This window comes from Amyelois transitella, chromosome Z (assembly GCF_032362555.1).
Source record: "Amyelois transitella isolate CPQ chromosome Z, ilAmyTran1.1, whole genome shotgun sequence".
Lineage (NCBI taxonomy): Eukaryota > Metazoa > Arthropoda > Insecta > Lepidoptera > Pyralidae > Amyelois > Amyelois transitella.
Genome location: NC_083535.1, coordinates 1,770,713 through 1,790,657, shown reverse-complemented (window position 1 = coordinate 1,790,657; position 19,945 = coordinate 1,770,713). Strand labels below are relative to the sequence as shown.

Here is a 19,945-nt window from a genome sequence, read left to right as displayed (position 1 = left end):
ACAAAGCACTGACTAAATAGGACGTTTGTTTACAGTTGTCGTTAAGTCCCCAAATTCGTACATACATAATAATACAATCACGTCTATATCCCTTGCGGGGTAGACAGAGCCAACAGCCTTTAAAAGACTGATAGGCCACGTTTAGCTGTTGCCTTATGATAGACTTGTGTGAAACTAAAAGATATGACAATTATTATGTTACTAGCGACCCGCCCCGGCTTCGCACGGGTCCATAGCTGATACTAAATACGCTACAGAAATTCTAGCGAAATCTATATTAAATCAACAATGTTTTTAAACTATTTAATTGGATAAGGATTAATGCTGTAATTGGTTAGAATTGCTTCAAAATTTGCCATTATTTGACGTAAAAAGTAAATGACAAAAAAAATGTTATTTTGGGATATCCATGAGAGATAGACATAAACCATCGCGGAGTTTTCTGTAGACCTTTTCAATGTGTACAATAATAAGTACATTAATTTGATAAATCTCGTAGAGTTCAGCCTGCGTTTGCAATGAAAGCGGAAAAAAATATGATAATTAACGACATCACATTAGAAACCTCATAAATAACAGTATTTCTCCACTATTTAATGGATGTTATTATACATATAAACCTTCCTCATTCTTGAATCACTCTACATAAAATACATAAAATCACGCCTCTTTCCCGGAGGGGTAGGCAGAGACTACCTCTTTCCACTTGCCACGATCTCTGCATACTTCTTTCGCTTCGTCCACATTCATAACTCTCTTCATACAAGCTCGGCGGTTTCGGGTACTTTTGACCTGACCCTTTACCAGGACGTCCTTAATTTGATCAAGATACGTTCGTCTAGGTCTTCCCACTCCGACCTTTCCCTCCACACTCTCCTTGTATATCTGCTTAGTCAACCTGCTTTCATTCATCCTCTCCACATGACCGAACCATCTTAACATACCCTTTTCTATTCCTGTAACTACATCTTCTTTCACATCACAACATTCCCTTATCACGCTGTTCCTTATCCTGTCACTCAATTTCACACCCATCATACTCCTTAACGCTCTCATTTCCACTGCATTTATTCTGCTTTCATGCTTCTTTTGCCATACCCAACTTTCACTTCCATACATTAATGTCGGGACCAACACGCCCCTGTGCACAGCCAGTCGAGCCTTTTTGGATAGTTTCTGACTGCTCATAAAGGCATGCAAAGCTCCATTCACCATGTTCCCCGCGTTCACTCTCCTTTCAATATCACTATCATACTTGCCATCTGATGTAAACTTTGATCCTAGATATACAAACTCTTTCACTTGCTCCACTTTTTCTCCTCCAATCAAAATATTACATGCTGTCATTTCTTTCTCCATTTCAAAAACCAGTGTTTTAGTTTTACTTACGTTCACTTTCATTCCTTTCTCTTTTAAAGCTTCATGCATACAGTTTACCATCTCCTGTAACTCCTCCGCTGATGACGCCAGTATAACCTGATCGTCGGCATAGAGCAGACATTTGACGAGTAACTCATTCATCCTTAATCCACTTTTAGACTCTTTCAAATCTGTCAAACAGCTATCCATAAATAGGTTGAACAGCCACGGTGACGCAACACATCCTTGCCTAACGCCTTTCTCAATCTTAAACCACTCAGTGTGCGCTCCGTTTATCCTGACACAAGCACTCGAATCCTCATATAAGGATTTCAGTGCTCGTATCAAGAGACTGCTCACCCCATGCATAGAAAGTGCTGACCACAATTCATTCCTCTCAACTCTGTCATAGGCCTTTTCCAGATCTACGAATGTGCAATAGACTTTTTGACTCTTGGCCAAAAACTTTTCGGCTATGCACCGCAAGGAAAAGACCTGATCAGTACATCCCATTCCCTTTCGAAATCCCGCTTGAGCATCCCATATTTTGTCATCAGTTTCATTCCTGACTCTATTAATCAATACCTTAGCATACAATTTGCCGACGACGCTAAGCAGGCTTATACCACGATAATTTTTGCAGTCCAGCTGTGACCCTTTTCCTTTGTAAAGTGGCACGATAACAGCCTTACACCAATCTTTTGGTACTCGGCCGCTTCTCCAACACAAATTGAAAAGGCAGTACAACTGACTAGCTACTACGCCTTTTCCTGCTTTAAGCATCTCGACCGACACTCTATCACACCCAGCAGCCTTTCCCGCTTTCATACTCTTAAGTGCTTCCACAATTTCGAACATTTCAATTTCGCCTTCCATCTCATTCTCTTTTTCTTCGCTATAGCAGAAATCTCTCTTATTTCCTTCCTTTTTTTCAAATAAACTTTCAAAATAGTCCTTCCATATCTTTAGTACACATTCTTCTCCTTTCACAACGCTACCATCCTGGCATCTGATCCTAGTCAGCTCTCTGGTTATAGTATTTCCTCGGGCTGACCTTACGGATTTCCAGAATACTTTCAGATTTGACTGAAAGTCTTCTGATAGCCTTTTATCAAAATCCTCTTTATACTCTTCTTTCTTTCTAATCACAGCTTTCTTAACCAAATCTTTCATTTTCTTATATTCCTTACGTGCTTCATTCACATCTTCATCTATAACCTCTTGCATTCTTAAGTTAGCTTTTGCTGCTAACAAATCCAGCCATGCTTTCTTCTTTAATCGCACAAGTTCTTGCACATCTTTACTCATCCACGCATTTTTGTGATTTTTTACTTTCCTTCTTCTACTTACACCACACACTTCAACAGCTACTTTCACAATTCTTTCTTTAAATTCCTTCCATCCATCTTCAATATCGCTCATTTCATCTAAATCTTCAAATTCATCCTTCAGTCTATTAATATACTTCTTACCTACATCCATATCTTGCAAATTTTCTACTTTTACTCTTTCCAAAGCGCTGGTTTGCTCCCTTACCCTGTGCCGCCAGCGATTGAAGATACCCCTTATCCGGGATATCACCAGTAAATGGTCCGAGTCAATGCCAGCACCGCGATATGCACGGGTATCCAGCACTTTGTTCTTCAATCTTTCATCTACAATCACAAAGTCTATCATACTTTTTAAAATACCTTCCACTCTTGTGTAGGTGTGGATCTCTTTATGTTGAAACATTGAGTTCGACACAAAAAGATCCCACTCTAGACAAATTTCTAATACACTTCTTCCATTATCATTCACCTTTTCGTCACCAAACGCACCAAGCACCTTTTCATATCCATCACGCTTTACACCCACCCATCCATTAAAATCACCTAACATAATAATCTTCTCATTTGGCTTGGTAACTTTCAATACTTCTCTTACACTATTCCAGAACTCCTCGTTTTCGCTTTTTGCTGATGTTGTACCCCTCGAACCCACATCCCAAGGTGCATAAACACCTAGAACGAAGATCCGAGTGATTCCAACTTTCAGCCTAATCCATAGAAGACGAGGGCTGACACACTCATACTCATTCACGCACTCAGCCATTCGTGCAGAAAGAATTAGACCGACCCCTTGACAGCCTCGGCTGGTACTGGAAATTCCAGACCAATACGCCGTGTAAGGGCCGTGCTGCGTCGCGTCGCATCCTTTCCGCTTCGTTTCATTCACGCACAACACATCCAAACGTCTTTCATCCATCATCTGGCATACTTCCTCAATCTTATCCTTCATTCCTCCTCTTACATTCATCGTCGCAAAGCGGCTTTCAGCAGACCGCATACCGCTCCCGCCGGGAACGAGACGTGATGGGGTGCGGACACCATCGCCGCCATTTATATGCTTTTTAAGGTTCATAATGCGATTCCCACGAGACGCTAGGGAAAAATTTTGTCCGCCCCAGCAGAGCCCCGCATGCCAGGGTAAGGCTAGCCATTACCTGGGGGTCGCCCAACCCCATGGCGGAAGTGGCACGCTCGAGACTAGGCCCGCCCCTAGCCATGCATCCATCGGCGCGGCAGACCTTAGATTGGCAGGGATTTACATTAAAGAGGAATCCCAAGTCTATCCCTTAGTCGGCTCTTACGACATCCGTGGGAAAGAGATGGAGTGGTCCTATTCTTTTGTAATGGTGCCGGGAACCACACGGCAAATCATCATCACTCATCACTCATCACTCATCACGCACGCATCACTCTATCTATTGAAAATAACCGTATTTACATCCGGTGCGTAGTTTTAAAGATTTAAGCATACAAAGGGACATAAGGACAGAGAAAGCAACTTTGTTTTATACTATGTAGTAATGTTCGAAATGTCCCATAATAATGAATAAAAATTTTGAATTTGAAATTGACAGCGATCCTATATTAATATTGGATTGATCTAAAAGCTGGTTTCTCCATGATGTTTTCCCTCATAAAAGGAAAAACGTTTAGTTAAAAGTGTCACTGGTACATGACTTGGTATATAATTTGTAGGGACGCTATATTCAGAAGACAAAATAAAAGTCTCAAATAACGGAACCAAGTTTTATTCAAATGACGTTTATAATGTGAGTGTATGTTTTTACTACAAGACAGTACGACTGTCGTTAAAACTATTTCTCCTCAAGTTTATACACATTTACCGATTTTAGTCTCCAAAATTATACAATATAGACACTAAGTTATTGGGTATAATTAATACAACATTTATAACTAAGAATATTAGTTATTCTATTCATAAATTAATAACACAATAATACTTGCGGGACACGTGAGCTTTGGATATGTCGAAATATAAGGGTCGTACAAATTAAGTACGAATACATTTCATTCGGAAATGCATTCTGAACAACTTTCTCACTGTCCGTGAACGCTTGATTAGTGTTTAGTGCGAAAGGACGTATTCGTTGCGTCCCCTCGTTCCTTGGGAGGAGTTCGAGGTAGGTACGTCACCAAAATCCTGGATTGGTTAAGTCTGTGTTTGTCGAAAACAAACCGGTTGGAACATTTTTTAACAATGTAATTCCACATTATTTTCTAAACATAAAAAAATTCATAGTAAGTAATAAATTTTTACATGTTTATTAAAAAAAAATCTCCAAGTTGTTCAGAATTTCGAATCTATACATAAAATATTTGTACTTTATTTGCACGCACCTTAAACAGGTTGGTTTTATAATTATTTGACATTTTAATGAGCTATTTTGCGCGATGCTTTCATTAAGTATGTACATTTACCCGTTCATGTCAAAACAAATCTCCCTTCATCATCACATCAATTAAGTTTTTAATCTATAATTGACTTGAGTATTAAAATTGACAATGATCTGACTTCAAACGCGGCAACGTGTATTGTATAGGTAAGTACAGCGGATCATACGTGTATAATTCCAATCGTTATAACACCTACCTACACCATACATCTACGCTTTGAAGGTATAGTGTTACCTTGCTGCATGACCCACTGTACATTACGAAAGTCTGCCAAATAGTTAAAAACAGCCTGTTCAGTTAAAAATAACTACAATTATATACAGTTTATGATTTTCGATTATGAGAATATTACGAGTGTTTGTGTGTTAGATCTAATTCGATAAATATTATGTCGAATTGCATACATAGCGACGCATTCATATAATATGATGTCTTGATATTTTGATAACATTTTTACAATGTACTAATTTAAAATGTTATTACCAATATAATACAATAATTATGACATAATTGGAAACGAAAGGATTTATGTGTCGTCGTGTTGTAACACATGCAGTTTTAAAGCTGTTTAATAAATCTTTGTAGTAACTGATCGGGGTGATCACCATCATTTCTGACGACAGCTAACATAGGTACAATTTATATTCTCACATTATTCCGAATCATATTGTTTGTATGGAATATATGTCACTGGGTATGCAATATCGTATACAATGGTTAAATAATTATTTAATTTTAATATTACCTAGCTTTTAAAACTTCTTCCACATAAAACAAACTTCCATCCACTATTTTGAACCCCCTAAACCAGTTTTCACGAAGAAAGGAAGTTTTTCAATGTCTCTAATTTCATCAAAATCGTTTGAGTGGTATAGGCGAGAAAGGGTATATCTAACAGACAGGATAGTACTTCCGCCATTATAATTATTAAGATTTTTTAAAATCTTTGAAATGAATCCCTAATTTTACATCCGTCTTAAAAATAAGTAAAATGAGCAAATAATACAAAAAAAAAAAAATACATAATTTATATCAAAAATTAGTTTCCAGGCTGTAATTTGACGAATTGGATCTACCACTAAGCAAACTTTTGATCAAAAAATATTTTTCATCAAATAATTTTTTCAACTAAACCAATGCTTCAATTGTACTCACAATAATTAATATAATACATAATAATTGTTCACGTATACCATTTTATATTATACCACCGATGAGTTTTCTTTATTCTAGAGTTAATGAAAATCCTACTATATATATATAGATTCCGATGCCTCCCCCTTCAAGAAGATTGTGTAGGTGGCGGCATATAGATATTATTTAAATAGTTTTGCATAAATTGCTATATAGGACGTAGCCTGTACAACTTCGATAATGGAGAAGTTTGATAAAAAAATATAATTGAAAGTAATTAATGTAAAATATAGGTCAAAACCAAGAACCTCTAGCTAAGGGCTTTTTTTTTTCAATATGCCATATCAAAAGTAGTGTTGTAGTGAAAACGTTGTCACATTATTTTCACCCTATTGCAACAAGTCTGTTGAATATATTTTATTTTTGAAACACAAGCGCTTTAGCTTATTATAAGTGTGACTGAGGTTATTTATACGGATACGTGACTTCGCCATACATAAAATCGACGCATCACAAATCACTTATTATTGTCATATTTTTCAGACTTCTAGATTTTCATAATTTTGGTTCGACTGTTTAATTCTTCCATATTCAAAATATATTAAAACTATCAACTTCTCCATTCTTGGACATATCTCCATAAAATTAATGCCTTTTCTGTATCGTACAGGCATTAAGTTCATATCAATAAATATAAAATAAGCAAAATTATGACAAAAATAAGTTAATTAAAAACGTGTAAATTCATCTTGCGGGCGTTTTATTTCAAAATAAATTAAACATATTAACACGGACTAACATATACAAACCCATTAAATGTACAAACAGTTAAAACGTCGTCATATTCATAAAATTAAATACGAATAAATTAATTTTATGGACAATAACTAATAAAAATATCACTCATGACATATTCTGGTAAGTTATATTATGCTTATTGAAAAATCTTTCGATGAAACGTCTAAAAGGACATAACGTTTTGTGCATTATAGTATGTTCATCTTAAATTAATTCTTTTCATCGAATATTTATATAATCTTTGGCGACTCCTGAGCGAAGTTTTATAACAATTTGCTAGCCGTCACCTACAGAGGTATCGTGGGAAGAAATATTATACATACACCGAGTATAACTGCACTATAGTTACTATACAAACATAATGGAATATGCATATAAATATATCAAAAGTGGAATTGAAAATCTTTATCAAAATCATTCACAATTTTGACTTTACATCACAACCGTCAATAGATAACAGTAGAGCTCCGAAACGCCAAATAAATGTGGGGTGACGTTGGGTTGGCAAAGTGAGATAGCGCCATTAGATATTTTCATTAACTGAACTTATATTTTATTTGATACCTAAAAATTCGACAAATGATTACTTTGATATTGAAGCGAAACAATTGGCCAAATTATTCCTTAAAAGTTTATTGAAACGATTCGACGAATCATTTCCTTTGACATCGAACGGTAACGATTCGTCAAAAAACTTCAATAAACAATTCTAAAATCGACCGCAATACGCGGTAATAAGACTTCATTTAATCGCAACAAGATTCGTAGATTAAAAATTCTAGGGCTGACATCCCACACCACAAAACCGCCATTCAAGTCTCGGTACAGTTTTTATGTGGAAATTACAGTATTTTTTTAGTTTCTACATCTCAGCTGTCATGTATGAAAAATACAGCTTTATTTTTTTAAATTTTCTCAGCCCCCAACGGCCACAGCAGTCGGCTAAACTGAAAATCTACCTACGGTGTTTCTGACGATTCCGCGGATTCCTCGAGAACGGTATTCACACCGCTTCCTTCAACGTCCGAAGGTGGAGTCTCATCATTTTCTTCCTCTATTGACGAGTGTTCGTTGCGAAGACTTGCACCGCCGCATTCGCCGGTCGGCCGTAATACGAGGTACATAAGGAGATCCGATAGTGATATTATGCCTATAACCTTGTCCTCTTCATCGACCACAACTAGACGATGAACCTGCAATTTAAGATAAGCTTCATCAGTTTATCTTTCTTTTCGGTGTCAGGTCAACCCAAAAATGGAATAGGCGGGAAATAAAATACAAAAAAGGTCGGTTTGACAATGGAGTCTAACCACACTAGAATCAAGGTGGAATTAAATAACAATTAATTACTTTGAAAGCAAACCAATGCTCATAATATGGGGCAACTGGTTTTGTAATTATGATTCAATTCTTGGTCGGGTTCCTAGAATTGCAGAAGTCAGCCGGGAGTCGCTTCATGTATATACCTGACCTCTCTTGAAACATGATTATAACCAGACCCTGGGCTCTACTCCAGGATAGATGCAAACGGAACTTTTACCTTATATATATATATAAGTATAATGAAACCTTTTTACAATGTACATATATTAATACTTATATATATTACATATGTGGGTAGAAGATTCAATATTATAATATACTTATATATATATATATATATATAAAGTATAAGTATAAGTATAAGTGCCGTGTGGTTCCCGGCACCAATACAAAAAAGAATAGGACCACTCCATCTCTTTCTCATGGATGTCGTAAAAGGCGACTTAGGGATAGGCTTACAAACTTGGGATCCTTTTTAAGGCGATGGGCTAGCAACCTGTCACTATTTGAATCTCAATTCTATCATTAAGCCAAATAGCTGAACGTGGCCATTCAGTCTTTTCAAGATTGTTGGCTCTGTCTACCCCGCAAGGGAAATAGACGTGACGATATGTATGTATGTATGTATATGTATGTATAAAGTATAATGATACTTTTTTAATGAAACCTATTGAATCTTCTACCCACATATATCTCGGCGAGGGTTAAAAATATCATATATTCCCAATCACCTCGGCCCTGACGATTCTCTCCATGACGTCAAACAGCGTCTCGTCCAGGGTGCACTTCTGGACGCCCTCGAACCAGTCGTTGCGGTGCTCATTGGCAGTCTTCAGGGATACGTCCAGGTTGTTGTACGTCTTCTCAGCTGCCAAGTTCTGAAAACATCGATCGCCATATATAAAGAGCGAAAATGATTTTTAACAAAAGGACTTAAGGTTTATAATTATATTTAATAACATACATATGTCCCTTACTTTCCCTCTTATCCCTCTCTTACTTTCATGTGTCCTTTACATTACCGTCCTTGCTTTACCAGACTACAACAGAAGCAAACATTCTGTGTTTAATACCATAGCATCATAAAACCGTGCACAAGACTAAGTCTTAAGGTGAGAAACAGCGAGAAACCACTCACGATGACATCGAATTTGGCGTAAATATCTTTGAGCCGGCCCTCGGCGTCCACTAGCGGCAACGCCGACACTCTCCTGTTGACGAACTTCCGAAGCGCCTCGATGATGGACGTGTCTTCTGTCGCCGTCTCTATGTCGTTCAGAGTGCCGATTCTCACCTCTCGCAGTTTGCATTGGAGGTACGCAGGCTTTGGCAGTTCGTTGATCTGAGAAATAATAACGGTGAGTTATATTAAATAATTATATTGCGACAATTTGTTATATTTAGTCCATAAAAATACAACTTCATCTCTGTGAGATAGTTGTCATATGCATATATAGGTAGTTTGTGGTCTGTGTTTGATTTTTATGATTTATACCAGCTTATGCGGGGAACCATACCTTTCCTATGGTTTTCGTAAAAGGCGACTAAGGGAAAGGCTTATAAACTAGAGATTCCTCTTGTAGGCGTTTAGATTCAAAAAGTCACAGGTTGCTAACCCATCGTTAGCAACCTGTGACTATTTGAAACTCAATTCCATCATCACAAAATTCCAGACTTTTCAAGACTGTTGGCTCTTCACACCCCGCAAGGGATAGAATAGAATAGAATAGATTTTCAAAATTGGATACAAGGTATCACTTATTGACGTCACATAACTTAAATCTAATTATAACTACTACCGCTTCCAAAGCGCGTGTGTAGAAGAAGCGGCGGAACAAACTACACTGCAGCATTTTCATCGGACGTCAGTTTACAAATATAGTTCATATGTACTAATTCAAATTCAAAATTCGTTTATTTCCTCTTTACAAAGATCAAACTCACATAAAGGAACAGGAATCGTAGTATCCTCTTGTGCGTGAGTATGTACAGCACGTTCCCCGTGTCGGGGTCGATGACCGGCAGACGATGGATGCGGTTCGTGATCAGCATCCTGATCGCGTCGTAAAGAGACGAGTCCGGACCGATGCATACGAGAGGCATCACCGAGCCCTTCAGTACCTCTGTGGAGAGAAAAGAAATAGCTCATTTCCATACATATGTACATAAAATCACGCCTCTTTCACGGAGGCGTAGGCAGAGACTACCTCAACTTTGTTTTTCTGTAGCTCATTTACCGGGCTTAATATCTATACATAAACTATTTATTGCACCATAAGAGTAAAACATACGAAATAGCACAAATGAGACAGAGATGGCACAAAGGCGGACTGCAACTACGCTACGCTACTGCAATCCCTTCTAGTCAACCTTTGGGTGACAACTTTCAACTTTTTAGGGGACAATTGACGTTCTGTTTGGCGCCGTTGTCTGATTCTCGCTTCTGGTCAGGTCAGGATAGATATAGAAAGAAAATTATTGGCCTTGGTCTTGAAAATCCCATTACCCAAGTGTCGAACTAACTTTAGAAATATATATAGTTTGAAACCTATTTATTAAAGCAACGTGCGTGATAGACGTGTCTATACTTACGCAATCACGAGTCAACTAAGCCCTGTTAAGACTCATTTGCCTTAACTATGGCAGGGTGGTGGTAGTTTTTAAATTATCAAGAGTGAAACGTCTACTTGATGGACAAACCTTACCAAAATTATGTAATTACAGCTGAAGTAAATAGAGAAGAATATAATAAGGTGATAAGTAAGACTAGACTGTGCTGTGTGGTTCCCGGAATAGGACCACTCCATCTTTTTTAAAAAGGAATCCCAAGTTTATAATACTTGGGATTCCTTTTTAAGGCGAGAGACTAGCAACCTTTCATATAATTCGAATCTCAATTCTCTCTTAAAGCCAATCGTGGCTTATCAGTTTATTTTCAAGACTGTTGGCTCTGTCTGCCCCGCAAGGGACATAGACTGTGATTATATATCACGTTACGTAAGGGTTAAGAAAGACCAATGATGTAACTCACGTCGCCATGTCTCAAGGCGGTGCTCCTCCAACTCCTCCATGGCAACGTCCGGGCTGGTGTAATACATCTGCAGTATCTTGATGAAGTCCGTGATAGTGAGCATACCGACGAACTTCTGCCGCTGGGAGTCCCATAGCGGCGCAGCTCGGACGCCTGGAAAGAAAATCAGTAACTATTAGTTCTATTTACAAGGAGGTTGAGTTGGTGAGTCGATATGCCGCCTCTTTTGGTGCATAACTCTTTATTTACTGGTCCAGTCGCTTCATTTGGTCCGTCGTCAGGGAACACATAATGAGAATTCACATTAAATACTACAATCAAGTTTTATATTACTGATTTTTTTCTTTAATTCAACAATATTTTTAAATTCGTATAAAAAAGCAATGGTTGGCACTTTTTTATGGAAATATATGTGAAAATCAAACTAAATGACTGGGTTACAAAGTAAATTAAAAATTTCAACATATGTGTAAAGAAGATAAGAATGAAAAAATAACTATGTCGAGTGTGTCATATGAATACCTTCCTGAGAAACAATACGATCCACATCCACACTCGTCCAGATTTTAATTGATTCGTAAGAATTATGGACCCAAGTTATATGAGTTAAATAAGTCAATCATAATTATATATAATCATATATAAGTCAATCAGAATCATATATATTTATACTTGAATTATTTTTTAAGTCAAGTATAAATATGAAATTTACAACACCTTTTTGTTACTGACATCATATTTTTATACTTGAATTCTTGTTGTCAATAGATTAGTAATCAACCCTTCAACCGACATTAACTTGATGCATCTATTTATAAAAAATACTAGAACCACATTCAAAACAAATAATGCATATTAACGCAAGCGATTTCCAAATCGTTTTAAGCGTTCATTAAATTAAAAGCAAACGAATTTTCAATAAGAAAAAGTATATTTGTACTGAAATTCGTCTTAATACAACTCAAAAAAATTCAAAATACATTGCCATTACGATATCGCCACCCTATTCAAAATACCTATAGCGGTAATTTACAACAATGGTACGTTTGACGGCTAATAATAAATATGAATAACTTATGTTAATTTGGAACGATATACACCTTTGTATCCTCTCTATGTGGCGTATTGTTTCTTAGGGGAGGTTCCGTAGGTCCGAACGCAGCTGTATTAAAAAACCATAATCATAAGTGTTGCGTGAAAATGTATTTTATTTCACATTCGCATAGAGCAGCATTTATATAATCATACATATGATACATCTTCGACCCTAGCGCGGTAGGAGTCAATTTGAAATGATTCAAAATGCCACATTCAGCTAGATGTCTTAATGATGGATAAGATTCAGTTATAGACATGTTGCTAGCCTATAGGTTAAAAACAGAATCCCAAGTTTACAATATTTGCAGGTTTGTTATGTCATGCGAAAAAAATAAACTAAATATATTTGGGTTAAAACTTTGTAGCAACACAGTGACATGCCGCTTTTTTTAACTTGATTATCTAGTTACTTTATTGTATGCCGGTTGACTGGAAGAGATCCCTTCATCGGATAAGTCTGCCATTGCAAGTGATTTTTTCTTTATAACTATGTACTATTTCTTGCAGCTGTGTAAAATTCTGTGCAATAAAGATGAATATTACAAACAAACATTTTTTTAAATCATAATTTGTTTACAATTTACACTGTTAGGTAGTCAGATAAGATACATACCATCTTAATATCTTACCTGACTGTAATGACATGTTATGCCAATTGATAAAGTGATAGCGTGTTTGTATATTTGTTTGTTTTTTATTCACGCTTTTTAACTTTTGAATAGGTACTATTATTATTGAGAAGTTTTAATATCACTTAATAATTGTCACATCTTTTTGTTTCACAACATTGGTTGACGTCATATAAATTAATTAAAACTAAGTTTACTGCCGCTTCGAAGGCGTCAGTGCAAAAGATACAGTAACAAACTTCACTGCAGCATTTTCTTCAAAAATTATCCAAACTTAGAATAGAAATGTAGATAGCTAGTATATTAAGTTAACACTGCAAGTTGCAGCGGCGTAGGTACTTATAAAAGTAATAATTAATGTCGGCTGTACACAAAGCAATAATATTTCGCAACAACTTTCGCTTAGCAATATAGAGTGTGAGTACAGTGTGGTAAACAGAAACTTGTACCTCAGGTTGTTAAATTTGTATAATATAATAAGACTTTAGGTACTTGACAAAAATAAAAAGAGAACAATCAAAACATTAGGAAAATTGGATTACTTTAAAAAAAGAACGGCCTTAAATAACTTGTAGCCATGGCCGTTAACACTTTTAAAAATAATGTAAGAAAAAATAAATTTAAGCACGAAACGTTAAACGATTCGTGAGGAGACACAAACAAAATATTGACATTTCCACGTTTGAAGATGGAAACCCACGTATGAATAACAAATGATTGATTGAATGAATCATTGGAATATCCATAAATACTGACAAAAGAAAATAGTATCTACCTGCAGAATTTTCACCGCCATATTGTTTACCTCATATATACATATACATTAGAAATATTAAATTTAAGCATCCTTAAATTTAAATGTATCCATGTATTCTTTATTGTAACAATTTGGAATATTTTTCGTCAAAATATAAACGCAAAAGTAATTACTTATAAATTTAATTCTTAATAAAAATTCCAAAATCGCAAAAATAACAAAAATATTATGGTAACAACGATATTATTTCTAAATCAGCCGCGTTCGACACAGTTGTCATAAATATATTTTCATAGAACTCAGTGTTGCCAACATACACATTGCGCAGATTAGGTTAGGTCTGCCTCATATACGAGTATTTGGCTTAAAAAAAGTATACATTCGCGCACAAGCCATGCGTTAAAAAAAGAACAACGGTAATAAAATGAAAAAAAAAAAGTAATTTGAATTTGTCACTGACCATTGTAAACTAGAGCGAAGAACGCCTTCTTGACCAGCAGTTGTGTGTCGAAGACCACGAGTTTCGCAGACGTCGGGATCAAATCATAACACTTGTGGAACTTGAAGAATTTCACGAAGATCTGGGACTCGTCCTCTTCTGCAATGAGCATCATTATCGGATTAAAATACATAATGAAATGGACAAAAATCTACACCGGCCTAATCGCACGCCGTGTGCCGCCGCCGAGTCATTGACCAGAGAACAAAATGGCGAACAAAGTGCGTACACTCGGCCTAAGTAGCTAACAGTATTTAATTTTAGACGTTAGTGGTGCGAATTAAAAACAGATGTTGTCCATCGACATCAACCGGTGACTGTATACGTAGAACACTACGTTTTTTTTTATTTGTATATAAGCAAGTACGATTACATATTTCATTCAAGGTCTACCGGCCGACACCGCATTTTGAATACAATACTAAACCACAGAGCACAGAAGATCGCATAATCCGGCTCCACGCTGATTCATTTACACAACTTTGTGAATTAAGTAAACAATCATCATTTAAAGGCCATTGAAGGTTTTTGATAGGAATATGGTCCGAATCTGCGTCATTGAATATTGTTAATTTATATTTGTAGAAGAAAATCAACCACGTGAGTATTGAAATTTTATTAAAAACAATGATGATGAAGATGAAAGAATGTATTGTTTTCTTAAAATAATGTTTGTTGGATATCCGTCTGACTACAAATAAGGCATTTCAGGGTCTGATAGATTTTAGATAAATAGAGTTAGCGATGATCCCAGAGCGTTATAAAGGGATACAGTTTCTTTAGTATCAGGAAGTTGAACTCCCACAAAGTTAAAATTCCAAAATGTAGTATTCCCGCTAATGTTGGGTTTATATGGTTTTGCAAAATGTTGAAGATCGAAGCTCACTGTGTTGAGCAAGATAATAAAATTTTGATTGCAAATAATCATCAGAGAAGATTTTGTACCATAGTGTCAGTCTTGATATTTTATATTTGACGTACTGGGGCTAAACTTAGCAAATATTAAAATATTTTTGTCTACTATAAAAACTAAAACTTTAGGCTAAATTTAAATTTAATTTTGAATTACATTATAGATTTCAATCACCAAGAATCGTAACGTACTATTCTGAATGCACCAAAGAAGAGAAAAACTGAAAACAATTTTTCCAATTTAAATGATTAGCAAAGCGGTCCTAAATATACTGGAGATTTTCTTTGCTAGTAAATTAATATTGCACATATCATTATAGAAGGTACATCGTGAGCGAACATCACTGAAGCGTGACGCGAGCATAAAGGATATCGAATCTCTCCACAGATACAACACAAAGGGCCTGCTAAAATATAACATGACACGTTGATGGTATCATAATCAAAGCTCCACAATATTGGAGTAACATCCACGGATCATCTCCCCCGTTCACTATATCGTCAATATAAAATACATCAAAATTCAAAAAAAAATCAGAAATTCAAAAATTTTTATTCATTATTATAGGATACTTCATATCGCTTAATAATTGTCAAAACGTATGGTTTAACAACATTGGTTGACGTCAAATAAATTACTTAAAACTAAGTTTACTTCCGCTTCCAAGGCTGAAGAGGCAAGGCAGCAGAAGCGGTAACAAACTGCACTACAGCATTTTCTTCAACAACGTCAACTTCACAATATCAATTAAACTTAGAATAGAATGTGGACGAGAGAATACATCATTAATTGTATAATTATTTTTCTTCCTGTGTGTGCTTTTCGGAACATTAAGATTTTACCATCTCATTTATTTTCCCTTCTGCTGCTGTGACTTCACCTAGCTGAACTTCGTTCGGTGGTATCATGAGAACTACTTAAATTGGACTGGTCATGTCACCGGTACACTGGTTGTATAGATTTGGAGACTGGGGGTGTCTTAAAGTCCAAATTAAAGTTCCCATGGCAACCCCAAAGGAGCCTTGGTTCCGTGAACTACCATGATCCATGCTAAGATTGCGTGAAATTATCCAGCCACACTTGAAAGAGGTGACCATAAAAAACTAGTTGTGACGATGATGAGTAGAATACACAGATAGGATCACGTTTTTTGTCCGAAGTAGTAGGCAGATTTCATAAATTAGTTCATTATTTTTTGTACAAAACCTCGCGCGGGAAATTGAAAACTTCACCTTTCAGCGTTTTTGTACTTATCCAATGCAAAAAGACCGCTGAATTGTGACGATTTCTTACTACAGCACACCTGTGTCAGATTTAAGGATTTGTTATTGTTATATTTGTTTTGTGTCTGTAGCACTGTCGAATAAACGTTTTATCTATCTATCATATATCTGTTTATCAGGATAAGTCATAACATACTCCATATTCGACCGGTTCCTTGTGCTGTTCCTGTGTTGCCGGTTGACTGAGAGGTATCATGTAACATCTGGCCAGATCGTGTTCGTTACACCCCGTTGGCTACAATACTTGGTTTACGGATTTACAAAACCAACAAAATCATATTACCAGAATCTTAAGACAATTTTAACAAGCAGACGCCTGTTCTCTTGTGTCTAGATACGAGAAAGAGGATCGTGCTATTGATTAATTTATCTAAATTACTGTCAATTATTTTTTTGTGTTCATTTATAACAATTATGGATTGGAAAGTTTAAACTTTTAGTTGTCCTCGCCGCTAAACAGGACAGACTTGTTCATTTCAACCCTATTTACCATTTTTTATTCTGTGGATTCACATTAAAGTCGAAATAACTCAAACATAAAAGTGTTAATCTGGACACTTTAAAGCGAGCTTGGAAAGTTAAACTAAAGCGAATCCTATCAACTTCTCAACACTGACTGTTTTTTCTTGACACAATAAAGAACCCAAATTAAAACGAACTTATATTTTTAGTTCAAAGGAACTCGACAAATGTCTTCAAAGTATTTTTTGATGACGTCGTTTTGAACAATGATGATGATACATTTCTATAATACTATGATTTGACTGTTTTAAAATCATCGCAATATTTTTCTCTTTTAGCGTGCAGGGTGTTACCCGAATAAAAAAGCTTATTATCTTCTGCTTTACAGATTTCCTCCCGAAGGAATTTTTAAAAGTTGCCTTTCACACACTCATCCTGGCGTGTTTCCAAAAAAGGAGTATACCTACATACATGCGTATAAAATTTAATCTAATGGTTTACCGTAGAAACGTAAAAAACATAAAAAGACTTACTTAATAATTATTTACATAAGAAAATGTAAGTGAATCAGTGAAGTTTTATTATTTTTTAATGGACAGCGATGGATAATTGCACTAGAATTTAATATCAGTTCTATTATTGCTTAACGGTTGACTGGAGATATGGAATAAGGCCGCCATTGCAATTCTCCATTTTCTTCATATTACTATTTTATTTTACTTATTATCTGTTCGTATAAAGATAGTAATTTATTTCTTCTTCTTAATATATTCTATGGATTAATTGTCCTCACCGTCTTCTTTTTTTAATTATAAATGGTTTTTCTTTTTCTTCTTTATTAGTGATACTTTTTAGTCAATTGATTTTCTACTTATTCGAAAAAAGTAGTAAATTACTCTAAACCTACTAATCAAAGATTAACTAATTTGAGACACGTAAACTGCATAATAAACTGTCATTTCAATTGTGTATTTATGACCATGAAAGTACGTCTGGCCACTACATAGTTTATATAAATAGTACCTAAGTAAATTAAGACAAGGAGAACGAAGGATATACAAAATACATAATATAGATTCACGTCTTAATCTCTTACGGGGTAGACAGAGCCATTAGTCTTAAAAAGATGCCACGTTCAGCTGTTTGCCATAATGATGGGATTGAGATTAAAATAGAGACAGGCGCTAGCCCATCGCCTTAAAGAAGAATCCCAAGTTTATTATGCCTTTCCCTTGATTAATTGTTACCTTGATTAACTAAGGTTATAATATATGAAAATAAAAAAATCAAGTCTCAAACTTTAATTGAATTGCTGCATCAGTGTTATTTTTCCGATATATATTTAACAACCGTGCCGTGTGGTTCCTGGAACCAATCGAAAAAAAGAATAGGACCACTCCCTCTCTTTTCCATGGATCTCGTAAAAGGCGACTCAGGGATAGGCTTATAAACTTGGGATTCTACTTCTATCCAAGAGCTATCAACCTGTCACAATTTGAATCTTAATTCTATATTTAAGCCAAACAGTCTTTTCAATTGGCTCCGTCTACCCTGCAAGGGATAAAAGGCATGATTGTATGTAGGTATGTATATTTAACAAATCTAATATTAAAACCGATACAGAATTCAGACTGACAGCGTGGTAAGCAACAATGCAAGACAAAACAAACGTGTGTATTGTACTGATGATGTATTACTACATTACCGACGCCCGCGCACGCGTGGAGGCCAGTCGGTGACGTCACGGCGGACCTCGAATATAGCGTCAATAGTTACGATTTGAGGTTGTCCTGTTTAGTTTTTTCCGGCTGCATTGGTCATTGCATTTTGTTTGTTAGATAAACCAACTCGATTAACCAGTTTTTGAGGTTCATCAAACGTATTTTTATTTATTTTAGAAGTAAGAAGGCCTATATGTTATGATTGTAGCAACTCTCGGGTTATAATCTCTTACTCTGTTATATTTTCCAGTATTTGACATACATAAATATGATCAAGCCCCTTCGGTAGAAAGACTTTCACTTGCCACGAGCCCTGAATACTTTGAAACTGACGAGTCGGTGTAGGATACTCTGATGACCTTTTATCAGAACGACACACAGTAAAAATAACATTCTTATTATTTATTAAATCAATTGAATTAACTAGTTTTAAAGGTCCAGTTAATGTTGTTTGTTTAAAAGTACCAAGGCAATAATTATTGTTATTATTGTTACTCCGTCAATAAATCGTTAGATTTAGGATTATCCAGATTATTTTCATTAGTAAAGTTGGTGCATGCATACCTCAATTGTTAAAATAACATGGGCAAATTTCTTTGAATGAATAATAGAATAATGTTTTAGTAGGTATCATTAAAATCTAATCAATCCACCAATCTTCTACGCGGTGAGAATCATGCCATAGTTTTTAGGTAACTAATAGCTGTAGAGTTACTGCCATCTGGCCTGGCCTTAATGGCCCTGTTAACATTGAAACCTGACTAGCTTGAATCATAGCTAAAAATTCAGTTGGTTAAATGTACAGATTTGAAAAGAATTGTTTCATACATATTTTTATTATATTTCTCTGCGTTTTCTTAGTTTATCGTTTTTTGAACAATTTCGATCTTAGTTTTCCAATTATCAATCATTCAAAACAATATTATGTTCGTTTATTAACCATATGACACTTCACAGGAACGCTAGTCTACAACGCGCTCAATCATAATCATGAAGCGGAACACCGTTGTCTTTTATGAGCACGATATGATTGTCATCTGCACGTTCCTTCATTTTTATTAAACGCATAATAACTTCGAAGATATCTTGTATCGTATTCAGTATCTTATGATTGTTCTTCTGGGGGACTTTAGTTTCTAAATTTCTAAACATTTCGAGTAGACAATCATAAAAGGTGACTATTATTATCATC

General features: G+C 35.7%; 1 protein-coding gene across 1 annotated transcript in view; it reads right to left on the bottom strand.

The window, feature by feature from the left end:
• Positions 1–4,422: 4,422 nt before the first annotated feature.
• The window catches only part of LOC106130566 (uncharacterized), a 95,372-nt gene continuing 79,849 nt past the window's right edge, over positions 4,423–19,945 (bottom strand). The window contains exons 4-9 of the mRNA XM_060953714.1: positions 14,336–14,473; positions 11,392–11,544; positions 10,305–10,483; positions 9,499–9,702; positions 9,092–9,238; positions 4,423–8,230 (exon numbers count right to left, since the gene is read on the bottom strand). Of these exons, the coding sequence (XP_060809697.1) occupies positions 7,997–8,230; positions 9,092–9,238; positions 9,499–9,702; positions 10,305–10,483; positions 11,392–11,544; positions 14,336–14,473 (1,055 nt within the window). The 3' untranslated portion in view covers positions 4,423–7,996. The remainder of the gene's footprint in view (positions 8,231–9,091; positions 9,239–9,498; positions 9,703–10,304; positions 10,484–11,391; positions 11,545–14,335; positions 14,474–19,945) is intronic.